General features: G+C 62.6%; 1 protein-coding gene across 9 annotated transcripts; it reads right to left on the bottom strand.

Annotated features, from left to right (window-relative positions):
• Positions 1-2,210: 2,210 nt before the first annotated feature.
• Positions 2,211-10,842, bottom strand: LOC100349173 (coiled-coil domain-containing protein 9B). Of its 9 annotated transcripts, none has more exons than XM_070053981.1 (11): positions 10,535-10,842; positions 9,075-9,188; positions 8,711-8,818; positions 8,064-8,219; positions 7,848-7,973; positions 7,080-7,261; positions 6,777-6,835; positions 6,287-6,340; positions 6,098-6,188; positions 5,551-5,596; positions 2,211-5,466 (listed from the first exon to the last, which is right to left on the bottom strand). In XM_070053981.1, exons 2-11 carry the CDS (start codon positions 9,162-9,164, stop codon positions 4,930-4,932), a joined length of 1,449 nt encoding a protein of 482 aa, XP_069910082.1. In that variant the 5' UTR covers positions 9,165-9,188; positions 10,535-10,842; the 3' UTR covers positions 2,211-4,929. The 9 variants fall into 9 exon arrangements, 8 of the variants coding, with proteins under 8 accessions (XP_069910082.1, XP_051678494.2, XP_017203638.3 ...); XM_051822534.2 differs by lacking the exon at positions 10,535-10,842 and adding an exon at positions 9,944-10,489 and having other exon boundaries at positions 9,082-9,188; XM_017348149.3 differs by lacking the exon at positions 10,535-10,842 and adding an exon at positions 9,944-10,486.
• Between the last annotated feature and the right edge of the window lie 6,370 nt (positions 10,843-17,212).

The raw sequence follows: 17,212 nt of genomic DNA, 5'->3' as shown, positions 1-17,212 counted from the left end.
GGGGTGAACCAACAGAAGGAAGACCTTTCTGTCTGTCTTTCTCACTGTCTAACTCTACCTGTCAAAAAAAAAAAAAAAAAAAAAGATGCAGAATGAGCAGTTTTCTGATACACAGTTTTTAATAAATGTATGTACCATTCGTAAGGAAGCCACTAAAAGATGTGTTTATTCAAAATATGAAGGATTAAACCAAGAGAGAAGAAAAAATGAGTTCCAAGAAACTACACATCCAACGGAAGAGAAAGGTAATACAAATACCCAGGATGAATGGAAATTTTCAGGTGACACTGAGTGTGGGGCAAGCCTGTATAACTTGTCCAGACTGGAGCAGGCCAGAGAGTTGCAGAAAAGATTTCCTCAAAAAGATAAAACTGAAATAATACTCAGTAGGTTTGGATATATTGTGAGATTTATATAATAACCTCTCGTTTAGAAAATGTCTTCATCTACTTGAAGGCACAGTGGCAGAGACAGGGAAAAAAAATAGATCTTCCATCTGCTGGTTCACTCCCCAAATGCCCACAACAGCCAGGGCAGGGTCAAGCCAAAGCTGGGAGCAAGGACATCTATGTGGGTCGCCCATGGGGGTGCAGAGACTCAAGCACTGCGCCATCATCTGCTGCCTGGATGTGGCTGGGGAGGGACCCCTGAACTGGAAGATAGGAACCCTGGGAACTGAGCAACGGCATTAGTGGAAAATCCTTGACCTCTCTCTCTTCTGCCAACCAAGTGGGAATTCATGAGGTAATAGGTGTGAAAGGGCCCTGAGACCCTGGGAATAAAAGCACAGTGTGTACACACCGAGTAATGCCGTCTCGAGGGAACGTCTGCCCCTCTGGGAAAACCTGATGCATGACGGCAGTAGGAAGCTGTGGGCCCTGACCAGCAGCGTTGGCATCGCCTGGGAGTTTGTCCAGGCTGTGGCCCCCTTGCTGTGTGAGTGAGCCTCAGGAAACAGAACCTGGCACCCCAGCTGCCCAGCCTGGCCCTGGGATTCTGGAGCCTAAGCTTGGGATGTTTCTGTTTTGACAGATGGTTATCAACGTGACTTGCGACCCTTTTCCTCTCGCTTGAAGCCAGCTGCCCTGCTGGGGGAGGAAAAGCTGTGTCCCCAGAGTTTGTAGGAAAAAGGAAAAAGCCTCCACCGTCCGTTAGTTGTGACAGTTGAGGAGAAGGGACCCTGGAGAGCTCGTTAAGGAGGAGGCAGGCTGGCCAGGGTCCCCGCCTCCCGCCCGCCCAGCAGAGGTACTGCTGTGTGGGCCTCACCTCCCGCCCGGGGGCCTGCGGCTTCTGCAGCCAGTCCTTAAAAGGAGCGGTGGGTGCCACGTTTGTTCTTTCTGGTGCCAGGCCTGCGCTGTCTCACTTCCCCGGCGGCAAGTGGATTCTTAATGAGAGGCGGTGACCGTGACGTAGGCCCAGCAGCCTGGGTGAGAGCCAGCAGGTTCCAGCCTGCTGCTCCTCTGGCTCCCGTTCCCAGCCTGGGGTCTCCCCGTCCAGGGGGGCTGTGGTCACCCGCACGGCCCTTGCTCGGAGCGCTGACTGCCCTTGCTCAGGAAGAGGTGCCTGTGAGGTCTGCGCGCAGATAAAGGATGAGACTGAAGTGGAATGGTGCCTCCAGCCTCTCCGACTCCCTGGACAACCCCACCCCCAATTTAGAAGACAGGAGCGCATGGGAGTTTTGGCCACTTTCTTTGCTCTTGGGGGGCGCCAGTGCCATCTTGTCCTGTTCTTGCTCGCTCTGAGGCCAGGGCCAGAGCTGCAACTGACTGGTGACCAGGCCATCCAGACAGGGGCCTTGACAGGTAGCTTCCAAGGGCCCCCAAGGCCTCCCCTTGACCATAAGAACGTGGGGACCTGCTGCGGCTTTGAGTGGCAGAACTTAGCCCTGGAGGCTTGGCGCAAGCTCGCAAGGGGGCTGGTTTCTGGGGAAAATGAAACAGCAAAAACTGGTGTGAGATGGCTACTGATGGACGCAGGAGGAAGAGGAGCAGGAGGAGTGGGAGAGGCAGCATGCAGGGGGGCGCGGGTGGATGGAGCCAGTGACAGGACAAAGAACACTCCCTGGAAACCACTAGACCACCCGGAGGACCCAAAGTAGCCAGCTGCCCAGAGAGCTGGCTCAACAGTACCAGGCAGCCCTCCCTTCCCTAAAACGGCATTGGCCCAGCTAGAGAGGAGATAAAAGAGAAGCCAGAAAACACAGACAGAGGTCACACCAAATAGCTACTTCATTTATTCAACGAGTATTCACCGAGAGCCTTTCGAACAGCAGGCTACCAGTGACAGTGTCTACTGCGGGCCGGGTGCATTTTGCATACTCTTGTCCTTGTTTTCTCAACAGCCCTTCAGGGTGGGAATTACAGCCCCATTTTGCAGACAAGAGGACCAAGGCTTTAAGAGGTTAAAGTCGAGCACGGCCACCCAGCTGCCTGGACCGGGGGATCCTGGCCTGTGCCCGTTCCACCCTGTCACCAACACGTGCCTTTCTTGCAACCCTGCTCCACTGCTCCTTCTGCCAAGGTGAGGTGGGCCTGGGACACAGGTGCCTCCGCCTCTTCCGCCCTCCAGCCCCGTGCCTTGGTTCCTGATGGCCATGTGAAGCCCTCCCACATTTGAAAATAGATTTGTCCTGGATGCCTTCCTCCTTTCCAACCAAGTAGAAGGCTTCTAGCCTGACCTTTGAACACAGGAGCCAAGAGGAGATAGAACCAGCTCTACATGGCCCTGAGGTCGGCAGGGGCCGTATCTAGTGACACCTGCCTCCTGTTCCATCCTGGAGCCACAGTCAGGTTGGGTAGCCGAGGGCTGCCACCAGAGCCACTGCCCTCTTGAGGACAGCTCAGTGCCACCTGCCCACAGTACAGTCTTCCTGTGAAAGCAGCCCGCACCGGTCTCCACTCTCCAATTTCGTTGCTCCCCCAACACCCCTCCTCCTAACATCCTTCCAGCCCTATTTCCCCATAGCCCTTCTCCCTGACTCTCTCCTGCCCCGGTCCCTGTGTGAGGGCTGAACCCGGGCCTTGTCCCATTTCTCCGTCCCCCTCCCATGCTCACACGTGCCTGGCGGCTACCCTGTGTGCAGACACACCTGTGAGTTGCAGCTCCGGGGTTTGGGAGCAGACTGTGAATCTTGAATTTAAGGTCTCTGCCCGAACCTAACCCCATCCTTTGCTCTAACCCAGCCCTGTCCTTTGCCCGCCATGGGGCCCCAGGGCCTGTGCCACATTCCAAAGCCTTGTCCTTGTGACTGGAAGGCAGGAGGAAAACTTGAGTGTGGAGTCTCCGGCCTGGCCAGGCTTTTCCAGGATGCCTGTGATCAGCCCCACACTGCCCTCTTCACCCCACCCCATTCCTGCCCTCTGCAGCGTCTTCCCCCAGCCCTGCAGCCAGCCAGGGCCTAGAGTCTGCCTCTGTCCCAAGCCCTCCTTGTGTCCTAGTCTTGGCCGTTACCACTCGCATAGTGTGGCCCAGCCCAGCAGTGTGGGCCTACCTGTGCCTACAGCAGCGCTGGCTCCCAGCCCTCCCCAGGCTGAATTAGAGCCGGCATCATCCTTGGCATGCCGGTGTGAGGACAGCAGTCTCAGCTGCTGGGAGGTACCCACTCCCCATGCGGCCACATCGAAGGGTGGGGGGATGGAGCTGCCAGCCAGCGAAGCCGCCTGAGCTGGGACCCCACTGGCCTCCCATCGAACTGTGGCCAGGGTCCAGACCCTCCTGGGGGCCTCAGAGGCCCATGACCCTCAGCAGAGAAACCAGCATGGCAGGGCCAGGGAGGAGGGGAGCAGAAGGGACCACGTGGTGAGCTCCAGGCAAGGGCGTGGGAGCAGAGGCGGGCTGGTTCCCTCTGGGCTCCCACCGTGCTCCTGCCCCCAGCCCTGTCACGCACCTCAGGCCAAGAGCGGCCCCTGCTGTGTAGCCTGGACCTGCTGGTTGACTAGGTCCCTTCCCTCCCCCTGTTGGCTAAGTCACCGTCGCCCACCGGCTGCGGTACTGGTCGTGGGTGCTCAGGAAATGTTTGTTGAATTGAGAGGAAGCCACAGCTTGTGCGGAGTCTGGATAGTTCCGTGGGCCTCAGGGGAGGGGCGGGAACGGAGACTAAGTGGGAAAGACAAGTTCTGATGTCGCCGCCCTTAGTTGGAGTCATTGTTTATCTACTGAGCTTCTCTGTTTCTCTGGGCCCTTGCCTTGCAAGGCCCTGGTGGGGGTGGGGGTGGGGAAGAGGAAGTAGGAGAGGGCAGGAAATGACCCTGGGCCGCAGGAGCAGGCCCTGGCCTCTGTCCAGGGTGCACGTGATGCCTCAGCGCCAGCCGTGAGTGCTCCCCACCGCCCAGTCCACCCCATGCCAGGGGAGCCACTCCGGGGACCCTCCTTTTCATAGGGAAGCCCGATTCTGCTCCTCTGCTCCCAGCCCGGGCAGTGCCAGCTGTGTCCTTTCTCCAGGCCTCGGCCTCCTCTTTGGAAGAAGCAGGTGACGGCCGAGGTTCTGCCAGCTCAGCCATCCTGTGAGCCTGGGACCACTCATCACCTGGCCGCGAGACAGGAGGGTGAGAAAGGTGCTGGCTTGGGTGGCCAAGGGGGCTTGCGGCTGCCGGGAGCTGAGGGCATCTGCTGGCGAGGGAGGCCAGGTCTTGGGGCATAACAGGACCAGGAAGGCCTGGCTGTCAGGGTGGAGATGGCTCATGGCCTGGGTATCAGGGCAGGGTTGACCGGTGTGGGACACCAGAGGCCAGCATGCTTGTGCTTGCACAGGAAAACACACGGGCCCACGAGGTACAGGGCCCGAGGCAGCCCCTTGCCCTCACAGGATCAATCTGCTGGCAAGCTGACCGCACTGCTCAGCCGGACGGGCACGAGCCACACAGAAGACTGGGCACTGAGTCCTTCCCTCCTCCTCTCCCTAAAGCAGCCCCCAGCTCCCAGGAGCTCTGCTCAGCACCGTCCTGCAGGGCCAGCGCCCCCTCTCCTGCCCCTTCCCCCCGTGCTCCTCCCCCTCTGCCCACTTCCTCTGGGAGGCCTGCCTCTTGGGGCCAGGGCCTGCTGCGCCCCAGCCCTGCCAGACCTGCCCTCTCTGGGCTCTAGGGGGCCTGTTCCTTTCTGCGGCTCAGAGCACATCCGGCCCTCCAGCTCAGCCTCGGGGTCGCTGCACCCCGGAGGCTGCCGGGAGCCATCTGGCCGGGATGCAGGGTTCTCCTGGGCCCCGGGCCCGGGGCTGAGAACACATGGGCTCTCCCCAGGCCCAGGGCTGCCGGCCCCTCCTAGGGAGAGGTCCAGGGGAACCAAGTCAGTCTGTTGTGGTGAGCCGGGGGCGGGGCTGCTTGTGGAAGCTCCTGACTTCTCTTCTGGCCGCTCCGGGGGTGCTGGCGCTGGGCTGGTTGCTGGAGTCCTTCCCAGCCTGCCCGGCTGCGCCCCGCTCTGCTTGTCGGCCTGTTCCTCTGCACTGACAGCCGTCCTGGTGCTCTGGCCTGCCTGAAAGGAGAGAGCGGCCCAGCTGCCTGGCGCATTCAGGGCTCGCGTCCCGCCCGCCCGCAGGGTGGAGGCTCGAGGACCCACCTCCTGGCTTTCCAGGTCCTCAGCCACGTCTTCCTTTGTATCCCACCTGTGGAGCACAGCACGGGGCAGCCCCGCCCCCGAAAGTCACCCCTCTGTAGCCTGTGGCCCCAGGGGGCAGCTGACATCTGAGGGGCTCAGAACAGGACCCAGGGCAGCCTGACCTCGAGCCCCCAGCCCAACAGTCTCCTCTGAACGCCACCCGCTCGGCCCCTCCCGGCTCCCCAGCTGCTGTTTATGGCCAAGCCTGCGGCACCTGACGCTCTGTGGGGACCCCAGACGTGTCCCTGCCCGCCTGCGCTGCCTGGGAAAGGCGCACCTCGCTTCCCGGGGGGAAGGCAGCTGCTGTAATTACCGCCAGCCTCCCTGGGCACCAGCTCCTGGGCTGCGGCTGCCTCTGCTGATGGCCTCTCCCCGCATCTCATTAACTTGAGCCAGGCAGCAGGCAGCGCAGAGGCAGGGGCCCAGGGACACAGCAGGCACCTGGGCCCACGCTGGGGCAGGAAATCAGGACACCCAGATGCCCTGCCTTGATTCTGTCCCCTGTTACCTTCGGGCCCTGCCGGTCAGCCTCTCCTTGCCCCGGGCTTTGCTGCCTGTGGCTGGTGCCGCTGAGGGTCTGCTGGGCTGCCCACCCCGACCTGCAAGAGAGGGTCCACAAATCCAGGAGAGAAGGGGCCCCAGCACCCAACTGAGCCACCCGCGGGCAGCGCCGGCTCCTCCTCCTCTCCCAGCACACCTTTGCCATCCGGGGACAATGGCGGGGGCTGTAGCTTCCGGTGGCTCCTAGGACCTAAAGGGGTACAAAGGAAACAGGGACAAGGTGCTGTATCAAGGACGCGAAGCGGGAACGCTGGTTCCTGCAGCACGGGGAAGCTGGTGGGCTTTTCTGCCTGGGGTCAGGAGAGCCGGGTTCCTGGGCTGGCTTGGCTATTCCAGCTTCCTGAGCCCCGAATCCTCGGGTGGTGGGTGGGGTGCCTGCAGCGGGCCAGGGGCGGGCCTGCCAGCACCCTGGCCTATCAGGGAGCAGCGCCCCGGGAGGACCCCGGCACATGCCCCTGAGCCTCCTCAGGGACCCCGCGGTGGGGAAGGAGGGTGTTCTCCTGTGCTGGCTTTGTGCTCTGAAAAGAAGTGGGAAAGCGAGAGACCGAGAAGAGAGAGGATGAGGGAGGGGACAGGATGAGGCGAAGAAAGCCAAGAAGGGGCGGGGTGAGGGGGCACCTGCTTACCCCGTCTGCCGTCCGCCCTCACCGGGCCCTCTTCCCTAGGCTTGCCGCCGTCCTGTAGCCTGTGTAGACAGAGGAGGGAGGGAGGTTGCAGGTGGCAGGCAGGACAGAGGCTCCGCGCCTCCTCCAGCCCCAGAACTGAGGACAGCAGGAGCAATGGGGGACTCAGGGTCTACACAGAGCCCTGAGCCCGGAGCCTGCCCTGGCAGCCCAGGCAGGGCCTCTCCAGCCTGGGGAGGGTCCCACCAGCCCTACTCCAGCCCCATGTGCATGTCAGCCGGCAAGCCACCTCGCCCTGCCACCCACGTGGGCTTGGCCTTGTCCATGTCCCACGGGCGGCGCCAGTCACCCTGTGCATCTCTGTGCCGGGCCACGCGGGCCTGGTCCACCTGCTCGCGCTCCTGCTTCCACTGAGCGTAGTCCCAGCCCACCTCTGGGGGCGCCCTGAGTGGCCGTGGAGGGGCTGGGCCCCGGGCTTCCCCTGCAGCCTGCAAGAAGACGTTGGGCATGGTGGTGAGTACAAGCAGAAACAGCGGACCTAGAGATTCCCTGTAACCCTTCCTCTCTCAAACTCTCCACACCCCATCTAAAAACTAGGACTACGCCATGTCCAACAGGCTCTATTGGCCGCGGGCACGCTTCCTGTCCACTTGCTAGCTGAGTGTTTGGGGAAAGTAATTTTGCCTGTCTGTGCATCATTTTCTCATCTTTGAAATGGGGACGGCAACAGGGCCTACCCACCAGGCTGTGCCCAGGTTGGGAGGGGCACCTAGACCCGGGAGCAAGAGCAAGGGCGAGAGGCTGCTGCCACCTAGAGGTCACAGCTGGCTCGTGGCCAGTCACCTCCACCCTCCGCCCACCAGCAGGGATAGATCAGATGGGGGCAGGATCACGTCCCCCCCTGCCCAGCCCACCCCCAGTGGCCAGAGAGGAGAAGGAGCCATGGGAATTCTTGCAGGTGCTGCCCGGGGCTGTGTCCCTACACACGCTGGACAGACACATCTGACTGGGTTTCTCTGCCCTCTGCAGATGGGGAGCTCCACGTTCACGCCTGGTGCACTCTTGAAGATGTACCTTCTGCACAGAGTTCGAGCCGACGGCCAACTGTGTCGGGGGGCTTTGGCCTCCGCCCTTTCCAGGTGACCCGTCTGCCCCGGGGGCCCTTGCTCTGGTGGGCTTTTCACTTACGATCCGTTTGGCCTGGGGAAAGTGACCAATGGGCAGTGCGACCAGGCCAGGAAAGAAGAGGCTGTCCACCAGCACCTGGACTCCCCTCCCTACCCTGCTCACCTTGGCCCTGTTTTCCATGGTCACGGCCAGGTCCACGCGCTCCCCCAAGAAGAAGGTGCCCACGCAGCCCCCCACGTCCTCATCCTCCAGCATCTCGCCGGCGGCATCGGGTCTGAGGGGGCTCCTTGCCCAGTTCCTGCTGACCACCCGCTTCTCCTGCACAACGAGGGCCACGTGGGCAGCACTGGGCAGGACCCGGGTAGGGAGTCCTCTGGGGGCTTCCCTGGGTCCAGGTTCCAGCCTGACCCTCCCTGGAATGCCCACAGAGACGCCGACTCCCGCAGGCATTCACATACCAATGACATTAGTTATCCAGCGCCTAGGGCCGCCGGGGGCCCGAGATGCCACAGTGGCTGGCGGTCAGCTCTGAGCACTCAGACAATAAGGCCTTGTCCCTCAAACACTGCTCCTGGTCTTAGCCCCAGCTCTCCCCCACTTCTTACATTGGAAGCCCCTCAGGTTTGGGGTTAGGAGCAGCTTGTGCGTGGGGTGTACATGTGGGGCTGAGGCCCTCGGCTGGGGACAGTGGCCTGGGCTGCATGAGGCTGGGAGCTGGTAGCAGCCTCCAGAGGGGTAAGTTGTGCTGTCCCCCACCATCTGGGCCTGCACCTCTTTCCACCCTCCCTGGCTCCCAGGGTGAGGCTTACACCAGGAACCTGGCTGATGGTGACAGTGAGGCTGTCGGGCTGGAGGAGCCCCGGCGTGGTCACAGCCATGCCCCCCTGCTCGGCCTGCCGACGGTCTTCCTGGATCTCCTAGGGGAGGGCCTGGGATCAGTACAGGCCACAGCCCCCCAGACGCACAGAGACACAGACGCGGACAGGCCTACACAGGGAGACACTGGTGGGACACCAGGGGGCAGAGGCACCATGTTACAAGTGCCTGACACCCTGCCAAGACTCCAAAGCCACCGAGTCCACCCTCACCCTGGCTGCAGGCCCAGAGCCCACAGGGAGCGGCTACAAGGCCGGCAGCCCCCCTGTCCTCCGGCCCCTGCCACAGCTCACTCACCTGGTACCTGCGCAGTAAGGCCTGGTTCTTCTTGCGCAGGGCAACTATCCTCCGGTCCAGCTCAGCATCCTTCTCCTCCGGCCTGCTCATCAGCGACGCGGCCCTGGGCGGCCCCTGCAGAGGGCAGGGGACCCAGGCTCCCGGCTGCTGCCCAGCCACCACCATTCCCCCACCTGCACACTCATCCCCCAACCTTATTCTCACCACCCACAGCGCCAGGGTCCACAGGAAGAAAGGGGGCTGTTCCCCCCCACCCCGCCATGCTGGGCCTGTCTGCCTGCACCTGCCTCCTCCGGGTCGAGGCCTGACACCCAGGGCAGGCGGCGGGCTGCCCCTCCCCCGCTCCCCAGAGAGCACCAAGCAGCCTGGAATGGGAGTTATAAATGGCTCTGGCCGCAGAACCTGCGTGACTGGGAAGCTGCCAGGGCATTGGGGAGGTCGAGGAGGGGGGAGCTGTTTGGCTCCCAGACTCAGAAGTGCAGAAAAAGAGAGGCCTCGGCTCCGTCCTGGGCCCTCAGGCCCGGGCCCCCACTCTGCGGGCCTGTGCCCAGCCTGGAGAAAGAGCCGCCCCACAGGCTCAGCCTCTCCAGGCCTTGAGCCGCTGGCTGCCAGGGCAGGAGAGGTTGGCAGCCCCACCCTGGGCGAGCGGGGCCTCGGCATCAAGATCCCAGGTCGTCCCCCCGCCCCGCCTGGCTGCAGGGTCTCCGCTTTGGGCGCCAGTACCCCTGCCCGGGCCGCCTCTGGCCTGATCGCAGCCCTCTTCCTCCCAGGCCCAGCTGTCCCCAGCTGCCCCCAGAGCATGGCTGCCTGGTGTCCCAGCCTCCTCCCAGCCCCGGGAAGCCCCCTGCCCAAGGCGAGGTGCCACTCACAGCCGAGTGCATGGCACCAGGGGGCACCGAGAGGATTCCAGAGCAGACCCTGGGGGAGCCAGAGCAGGAGGGAAGCCGGAGCCGCCGGAGCCGGGCCTCTGCCCGCCTCTCCCTGCCGGCTCCACTGCTCAGCACACGAGATCATGTTGTGATTACAAAAGACTCCTCTGGGCTCCCAGCCAGGAACGCCGCGGCCTCCACCCCCACCCTTCCACTCGCACAGGGGGAGGACCAGGGAGCCGGCAGCAGCTGGCCCTGCCCTGCCCCAGCGCCCCAGACAGGATGACAGGGTCGTCCCCCTGGTGGTCAAGCCCACCCAGGAGGCCTGGCCGCCAAGACCCAGCCTTCCCCTGAGGCCGTGTGCCCCAGGCCTGGGGCTGCCCGCAGACACGATGGGCAGCCACATGGCCGGGTCTCTCCCTTGAGTAGCAAAAGGCCTGCAGAAGAGCCGGCTTGGCAGGTACCTCCAGGGTGCCTCCCTCTCCCACTGGCTGCCCCATCAGCACTGGTGCAGGTGACATGGGTCAAGCGACAGCCCCAGGCCCCCGCACACCCAGGACAACCACCAGGACAACACTGTCAGTCACTCACTCCTCTGGTCCTCTCAGCACTCCTGGTGTCCAGTGCTTCACGGTGGTGAGCCAGGCCTGGCTCCAGCTCCGTCCCCACCCCAGCCCAGTGCTGCTGGCAGCCTTCCTCCCACGGGCTCCCTTGGAAAGCCCTCACTCACACCCCTGAGCCTGGCAGTTCCCTCAGGGGTCCTCGAGGCCCTGAGGCCTGGGGTGCGGGGAGGGGGGGACCTGGTTCTGTTTCAAGCATGGCAAGGCCCCGAGGCCTGTGTCCGAAGCCCCTGCATCCCTGATTGACCAGGGCTGTTTCCCTGACCCCGGGCCCCAGGCGCCAGCGCTCCAGCCTCTGCTCCCCTGCAGCTCCCCCTCCCTCTCCCCCACCCGGGCCCCACACCCCATCCTGCTCCCTCACACATGCCAGCTCGGCTCTCTTCCCTTCCTGCCGGATGTTCCCACTGAGTCAGACTCATCTCCCCTCCGGCGACAGTGACACACCGGGCTCCTCTCTCGCACACTCGCGCACGCACGCACACACACACACACACACACTCCTGCTCTTCTCCCCGCTCCCTCTGCATCCTGCCCCAGCTCCGCCTCCACAGGCTTCAGGGGCCCCAGGCTCCCCCTCGCCTGCCCCTCGCCTGCCCAGCCTGGGAGAGAGACCTGATGCTCCCCTTTCACTTTGCAACTCCAGGTGGGGACGGGGTGTGCCAGTGGAGGCTGCAGGCACCCCAGCCCCTGTTCCCAGCCAGCAGGCTCCAAGTGAGCAGCAGCCACGGGGGGACTTACACAGCCATCCTGCAGGGAAGGGCCTCCTGGCTCTGTAGGCTGCAGCCTCACGTGCCCAGGACAAAGCCACAGCCGGGTGGGGCCGCATTTGCTGGCCATGTGCTTCCCAAGTGTTACTCACACAGTATGTCACATCTCGGAGCAGCCCCCACATTCCCCTCCTTTCTCCCGAAGCTGTGGTTTGCCCGTCTGCTCCCACATCAGACAGAGGCTCTCTGAGGGCAGGAGCCCAGTGCCGAGCGCCTCTGGGTGGCCAGGGCCTGGCAGTGTCCCTGCCTGCGGCAGTGCCTGCCCCAGGGAGTGCTTGCAGAAGAAAGACATGAGAGAGACAGGCTGTCTTGTCCCTGGGCCGTGACTGCCTCTCTGTCCACCAGGAGCGCAGGCAGCCCTGACACAGCTTGGGGTGCTTCCCCCTTGTACTGGGGAGAAACGCAGGGGCAGCCGGCTGGGACACAGGAGGGCCTCCGGGGCTGTGTTACCCGGGGACCTCGGCGCCACCACCCCGCGCCGCCACTAGAGGGCAGCAGAGTTGCAAAGGCCTGGACTTGGCGGTCGGGGGCGTTTCCCGGCCGGCCCCTCCCGCCCCAGTCCTCTCTCGCAGGTCTTCGTAACCCTCGCCCCACGGAGCTCCAAACCACTCGGTTGTTAAAGCCTTGTTTTACGGATGAGTGAAACAAGGCCCAGAGGGGGCGCCATCTGCCCGAGACGCACAGCCCCCGCGCGTGCACAGGAGAGACTTGAGGCTGGGCGCGGCCTCCTTCCTGGGTGGTGGCCGCCAAGAGCTCCCTGCGCCTTTCCTCCTTGAGGCCAGAGTTCCCCGGGCTGCCCCTCCACCCTCCCAGGCCCACTCCGACCATATTTGGACCTTATCTGCTGTGGTAAGAATACAGATCTGGAGCCCACCCTGGGAACAGGATGGCGGGGCCGGAGTCCAGTTGAGTTGGGGACAAGGGGTAGGAGGCCTGCCAGGGCGAGGCATGCAGATCCCTAGCCCACACACCAGCTCCTGGCAGAGGCCCCGGGAGCAGCAGCCGTGCAGAGACCCATGCAGGTGCAGGCGCTGAGCCTGCATCCGGTGCAGTTACAGAGGGGGCAGCCTATCCGTGGCAAGGGCTGTGGCCTTGCCCTTCTCCCTGAACCTGTCACAAGGTGAGGGAGGCTGTGTCCCTCTGTTGCACTTGTAAACTAAAACAAAATGTTACAAAAACTAGTGACAGTCACACATGAATTTTATTGAAAATGAGAAGCAAATTAGAGGCAAGGTAACCAATCAGGACCGGCCACCGATCGGGACCAACACTCCTTACCAGAGTGCGGCCCCCAATAGCGGGTTACGCAGCTTTTTATAGTATTCTATCCACTAGGGCTCACAATTTTGAACCGGACCCCTGGTATGCAGTGAACAATAAAAAGGAAAACCAGAATATGGTTGTAAGATACAGTTAACAATAACAAACCCAATAGCAGATCCAAGATAATGGTTGTAAGATAACAGTGGAGGACACATTTCGGTCAACCTAGTTCCTGGGAATTTGGGCCCATATAGTTTCCCAACGTACAGCCTTAGATGTTAGCAAGCAAAGCTAATATGTACAGAAGCAAGAGATATGCAATTGGCTTTTAGGCACACTCACTCCATTTTGACTGATTCTACGCCTCCTCTCTCTGGTTCCACTTATAAAGTGAGGTGTTGATCCTGGGCAGTCATCCGGAAATAAAAGGAGGTGACATCCAGGCCTGCAACCACGTGTGGCTCAGAGTGAACCTCGGGCAGCTCACTGCCGCCTTCCAGATGCTCCCTGCACAGCGTCTCTCCAGGGCCCCAGGCTGCCTCCTGCCTGCTGTCAGGGGTGGACAGCTCTGAAGACTTCTGGGTGATGGGGACCGTGTGTGACCCGGTAGGGGAGACCCTGCGGCCTCCCCAGCACCCTCTCTGGGTCTCCCTTCATGCCCCCTGCCCAGCTAGGCTTCCCTGTCTGCTCCCTGCCGTGCCTGGACCCTGAAGGCCCTAGGTGCCGGCTGCCATCTCTCCCCAGCCAGCTGGGAGCTGCTCCTGGCCGCCATCCCCACCCCTACCAAGTCCAGGTTCAGACTCTCATCCCCAAGCCCAGGACTTCTCCCTGGCTGGGGGCTGAGTGCTTGGAGGACACCCATGCCTCCTGCCAGCTCTGGGTGGCAGAGCGAGCCCAGCTGTCAGGTCTCACTCAGGGGAGAAGGCACCAGACGCTGGCTTGAAGCCCAGTGTGCCTCTTCTGCAAATGCACCCCTCCCTCCACCCCAGCAGGGCCACTCCTGTCTCAAGATCCTGCTGTCCTGACCCCTGTGACTACAAGTCTGCACGTAGGCCTCGGTCAGCCAGCCTGGCTCTGGCCAGTGGGGGGTGGGGGGCAGTGACTCAGAGTCAGAGGTGGGGCTGGCACCAACCCAGGGTAGGTGCTAGCTGCCAGGACAAAGTCTGGGCCACACCATACCTGAGAGCACACATGGCACGACAGGGTGGCATCTGGAGGCCGAGGCAGGCTGGGCTGGGACCCTCTGGGCACTCACAGCTCGGGGGAGGGGAGCCCCAGCGTGGCACTGCAGCCCTGGGCTCTCCCTTGTTGTGCTGGGTGCTTGGGGAACTCACAGCAGTTTCCCAGAACCCCCTGCCTGGATCCCCAGCCCAGAGTTGCCCTGCCAGGGCTTGCCCACAATGTGCCATTAGCTGGCACCTACTGTGTGCTTCTCCTGAAACAAGGAGGTGAAGACCCCGGCTCCAGGCCGGAGGCACCTGCCAGCAGCAGACACAGTAGCCGTAGCCTGGGCCCACGAGGAGTTTTCCAGAAGGAGCAGGACTCGGGCAAAGGGATCACAGGGACGTGAGAGGGCACTCGTGGACACACGCCAGGGCGACGCGGGAAGAGGCAGGGCCCTGGTGGGCTTTCCCCGCGAGAGGGCACCCGTTAGGAAAGCCCCAGGCAGACTGGGGAGGCTGCAGAAGGGCTCACCCAAGGTCTTAGAGCAGGGGCTGGTGAGGTTCCAGGAGCTTTAGCCAGCCTGGTGCAGAGGGCTGCTGGGCTGGGCTTAGGGTGGGGCCACTGGCAGGCTAAGTCCAGAGAGTCACTGCAGGGAGGTGGCATGCCACGCCCTGGGGAGTCCAGGGAAGGGGTGAGCAGTGGAACCTTCTAGAGGCCTCAGAGCTTGCGCGTGGCCTGGGGTGGGCACAGCAGGCAGAGGAAGAGCCAAGACAGCATCAAGGTCTCAGGTCTAGGGGCCTGCAGAGGCAGGGAGCAGGGGGGCTGGGTGCGGGTCCCAGGGCGCTCCTTTCTCTGGGTGGGGAGGAAGGAGCCCCCACCGCCAGGCTCACCACAGCCTCTGGAAGGCAGAGAAAGATCTGGCAGTTCTGAGGGGTGGAGAGGACAGGAGCCCACTAGAAAGGCCATAAAGATGGGGGAGCTGGCCAGGCCCCCGAAGGAGAGGGAGGGCCTCTGGAGTGGCTGTGGGCAGCCTGGCTCCCGGATTGTGTCCGGCCTAGAGACGGGCAGCTCCGGAAGTGCCGAGCCTGGGACGACATGGTCACCACTGGGAGGGAGGCAGGGTGACCCATTGACTGGATGTGTCGGGCACTGTCCCCATTTTCACAGAGTCCTGCATTCCCGAACATGCAGGGCCCTGGATGTGTGGAGGCCCTGGGGAAGGCGGGTGTTGCAGGAGGCGGGGCAGGCTCTCCGCGGCTGTCAGTGACGGGCTCCGAGTGATATGTAGGCCGCCGGCAGGCAGTGCCGCAGCACACGGAGCCAGGGGAGGACAAGGCAGAGTCAGATGGGTCAGCAGTGCTGACACAGACAGCAGTCACACCTCGCACTCCCAGCTGACACGGACAAAGCCCTCACACACGTGATGGCCTCCAAAATCTGACTTAGCCAGCACAGACAGGTGCTGTTGGCATCTCCTGGGGGACCAGGGGACGTGACCTGTCCTGGAGTCTCTGGGGATGGGAGCACTCCCCACCACCCCAGAATCCCCGAGGCCCACCGCCAGGGCCTGCGCCACCCTCCCAGCACGGCTCCCCGGGCGGCTACCCCTGCCGCCATCCCTCCAGGGACACGACAAGGTGCACCCTGCCAGCCAGCCCAGCTCTGATGACAAGCACTGGAGGTGGCGGAACAGCCCAGCTCTGATGACAAGCACTGGAGGTGGCAGAGGGGCTGGGACTGCACCTCTGGGCCTCGACTCTAGGCCTGCACGGCACCTTCTCGCCTGCCTGTCGGCTTGCCCTGTCCTCCCTCTCCCTGACCCCAGTCCTCTCAGGCCAGAAATATCTCCCGTGGCCCCAGAGAGCTCCTATCTTCCCCAACTCTGGGGCTTTCAGACGAGGAAGCCACCTGTGTGGGCCAGGCGCAGTGGGCACCCACTGTCCATCTGCAGGCCGTGTGCCGGGAGGGCCAAGGGGACACAGCTGTCACCGGGGCTCTCTGTTTGCCCTCCACATCCTAGGGTCGGGCAGAGGGAAGAGGGCCATGATCAGATGCACTGTACTGTCGCTCCCCCTCTTTGTGGAGGAGCGACACTGGACCCTGCCTAGGCTTCCTATCTGAGTCACGGCACCATTATGTCGCTCCCCCTCTTCTCGGAGGAATGACACAGAACCCTGCGCTGTTCTTTTGTCTACTCAGCCCTCCCCGGGTTTGCTGCTGGTTCTTCCCGGGTTGACTACCGACCCTTCCACCTCCGTGGAAGGGCGGTTCCCCCTGCCACTTTCCCCACTTCCGCGGGGGAGCGGCACACCGCCGGCCGGCTCTCTCGGGGGCTGCTCAGGTGTTCCTTCAGATAGATGTTCCTCTTAGATGTTCCTGGTGCATGTTGTCTCTCTCCTCCTTTATAGTCCTCTTCCACCAACCCCAACTCTGCTACCTGCACGCCGAGTACGCTGCTCTCCTCCAATCAGGAGCAGGATCAGCTCCTGCCGGTCATCACTCAAGTTGGTGAGAGGCAGCTGCGTAGAAGCTGTTTACTCCTCTCCCAGCGCCATATTGTGGGAGAGCAGATGCATAGAATAAGTCTTAATTCCAGTAACAGTCTAGTCCGAGTTGCTCCCCACACTGTACGACAGATGACACCAGGGTGCTCACCTCCTGCAGGCCTCCTGGCCCACCCAGGGCCCCCGACTGCCCCTGGCCCTTCTCTGTCCACCTCTCTACCCAAGGCCTCGGGACCTGCACTGCCTGCCTGCCTGCCGTGCCCGGACCTGGGGCTCAGGACTGACCTGGGGATGGCAGGATGGGGCTGGCTGAATCTGGGAGCCACAGCCCTGGCCCCGTGCACTCCCCAGCCCCCACATTCCCACTTCCCTCCCAGGGACCTAGGCCTCTCTTTTCAGCTTCCTGCCAGAGGCTGGGACAGGGGTGTGTGTGTTGGGGGTGGAGGTGGGTCATGGCATCAGAGTCCCTGATGGAGAAGAGGGAGACGCCTGGGAGAGGAGGGCTGGTGAGGCAGGGTGGGGCGGGCACAGGAAGTGCTGTGTTGTGGGGGCCCCCAGACCCATGCCCACTGGCGTGGCGTGCAGGGAGTCAATCACTGTGCTCAGGTCGGGAGGGAAGCAGGTGTTTATCGCGAGGCCAGAGCAGGAAGCCGGGCAGGTACCGCTAAGTTCCCGCGCTCTTGGAGGGGCTGGAGGTGAAGGTTCTTAGGGGTGGAAGTGGGGGCAGAGCAGCGCAGGCCCCTGGTTGGTCAGCAGTGCTCATGGCCCTCCTGCGATTGGTCAGCAAGGGCGTGTTCTTTGGCAATGTTGGTGATAGCCCAGGGGGCTGCGGTCAGCCAGGTGTCAGTGACTTCTTGCTCAGGGCCCGCAGTTTCTGGAAAAATCCTCAAGACAAGAACAAACGTCAAGTTGTTATCAACCGGGGACATAAATGACCTCCTGAGTCCAGTG

The sequence above is a fragment of the Oryctolagus cuniculus genome, chromosome 12, assembly GCF_964237555.1.
Source record: "Oryctolagus cuniculus chromosome 12, mOryCun1.1, whole genome shotgun sequence".
NCBI classification, from domain to species: Eukaryota; Metazoa; Chordata; class Mammalia; order Lagomorpha; family Leporidae; genus Oryctolagus; species Oryctolagus cuniculus.
The sequence above is the reverse complement of the archived record's forward strand: the minus strand, read 5'-3'. Positions and strand labels throughout refer to the sequence as shown.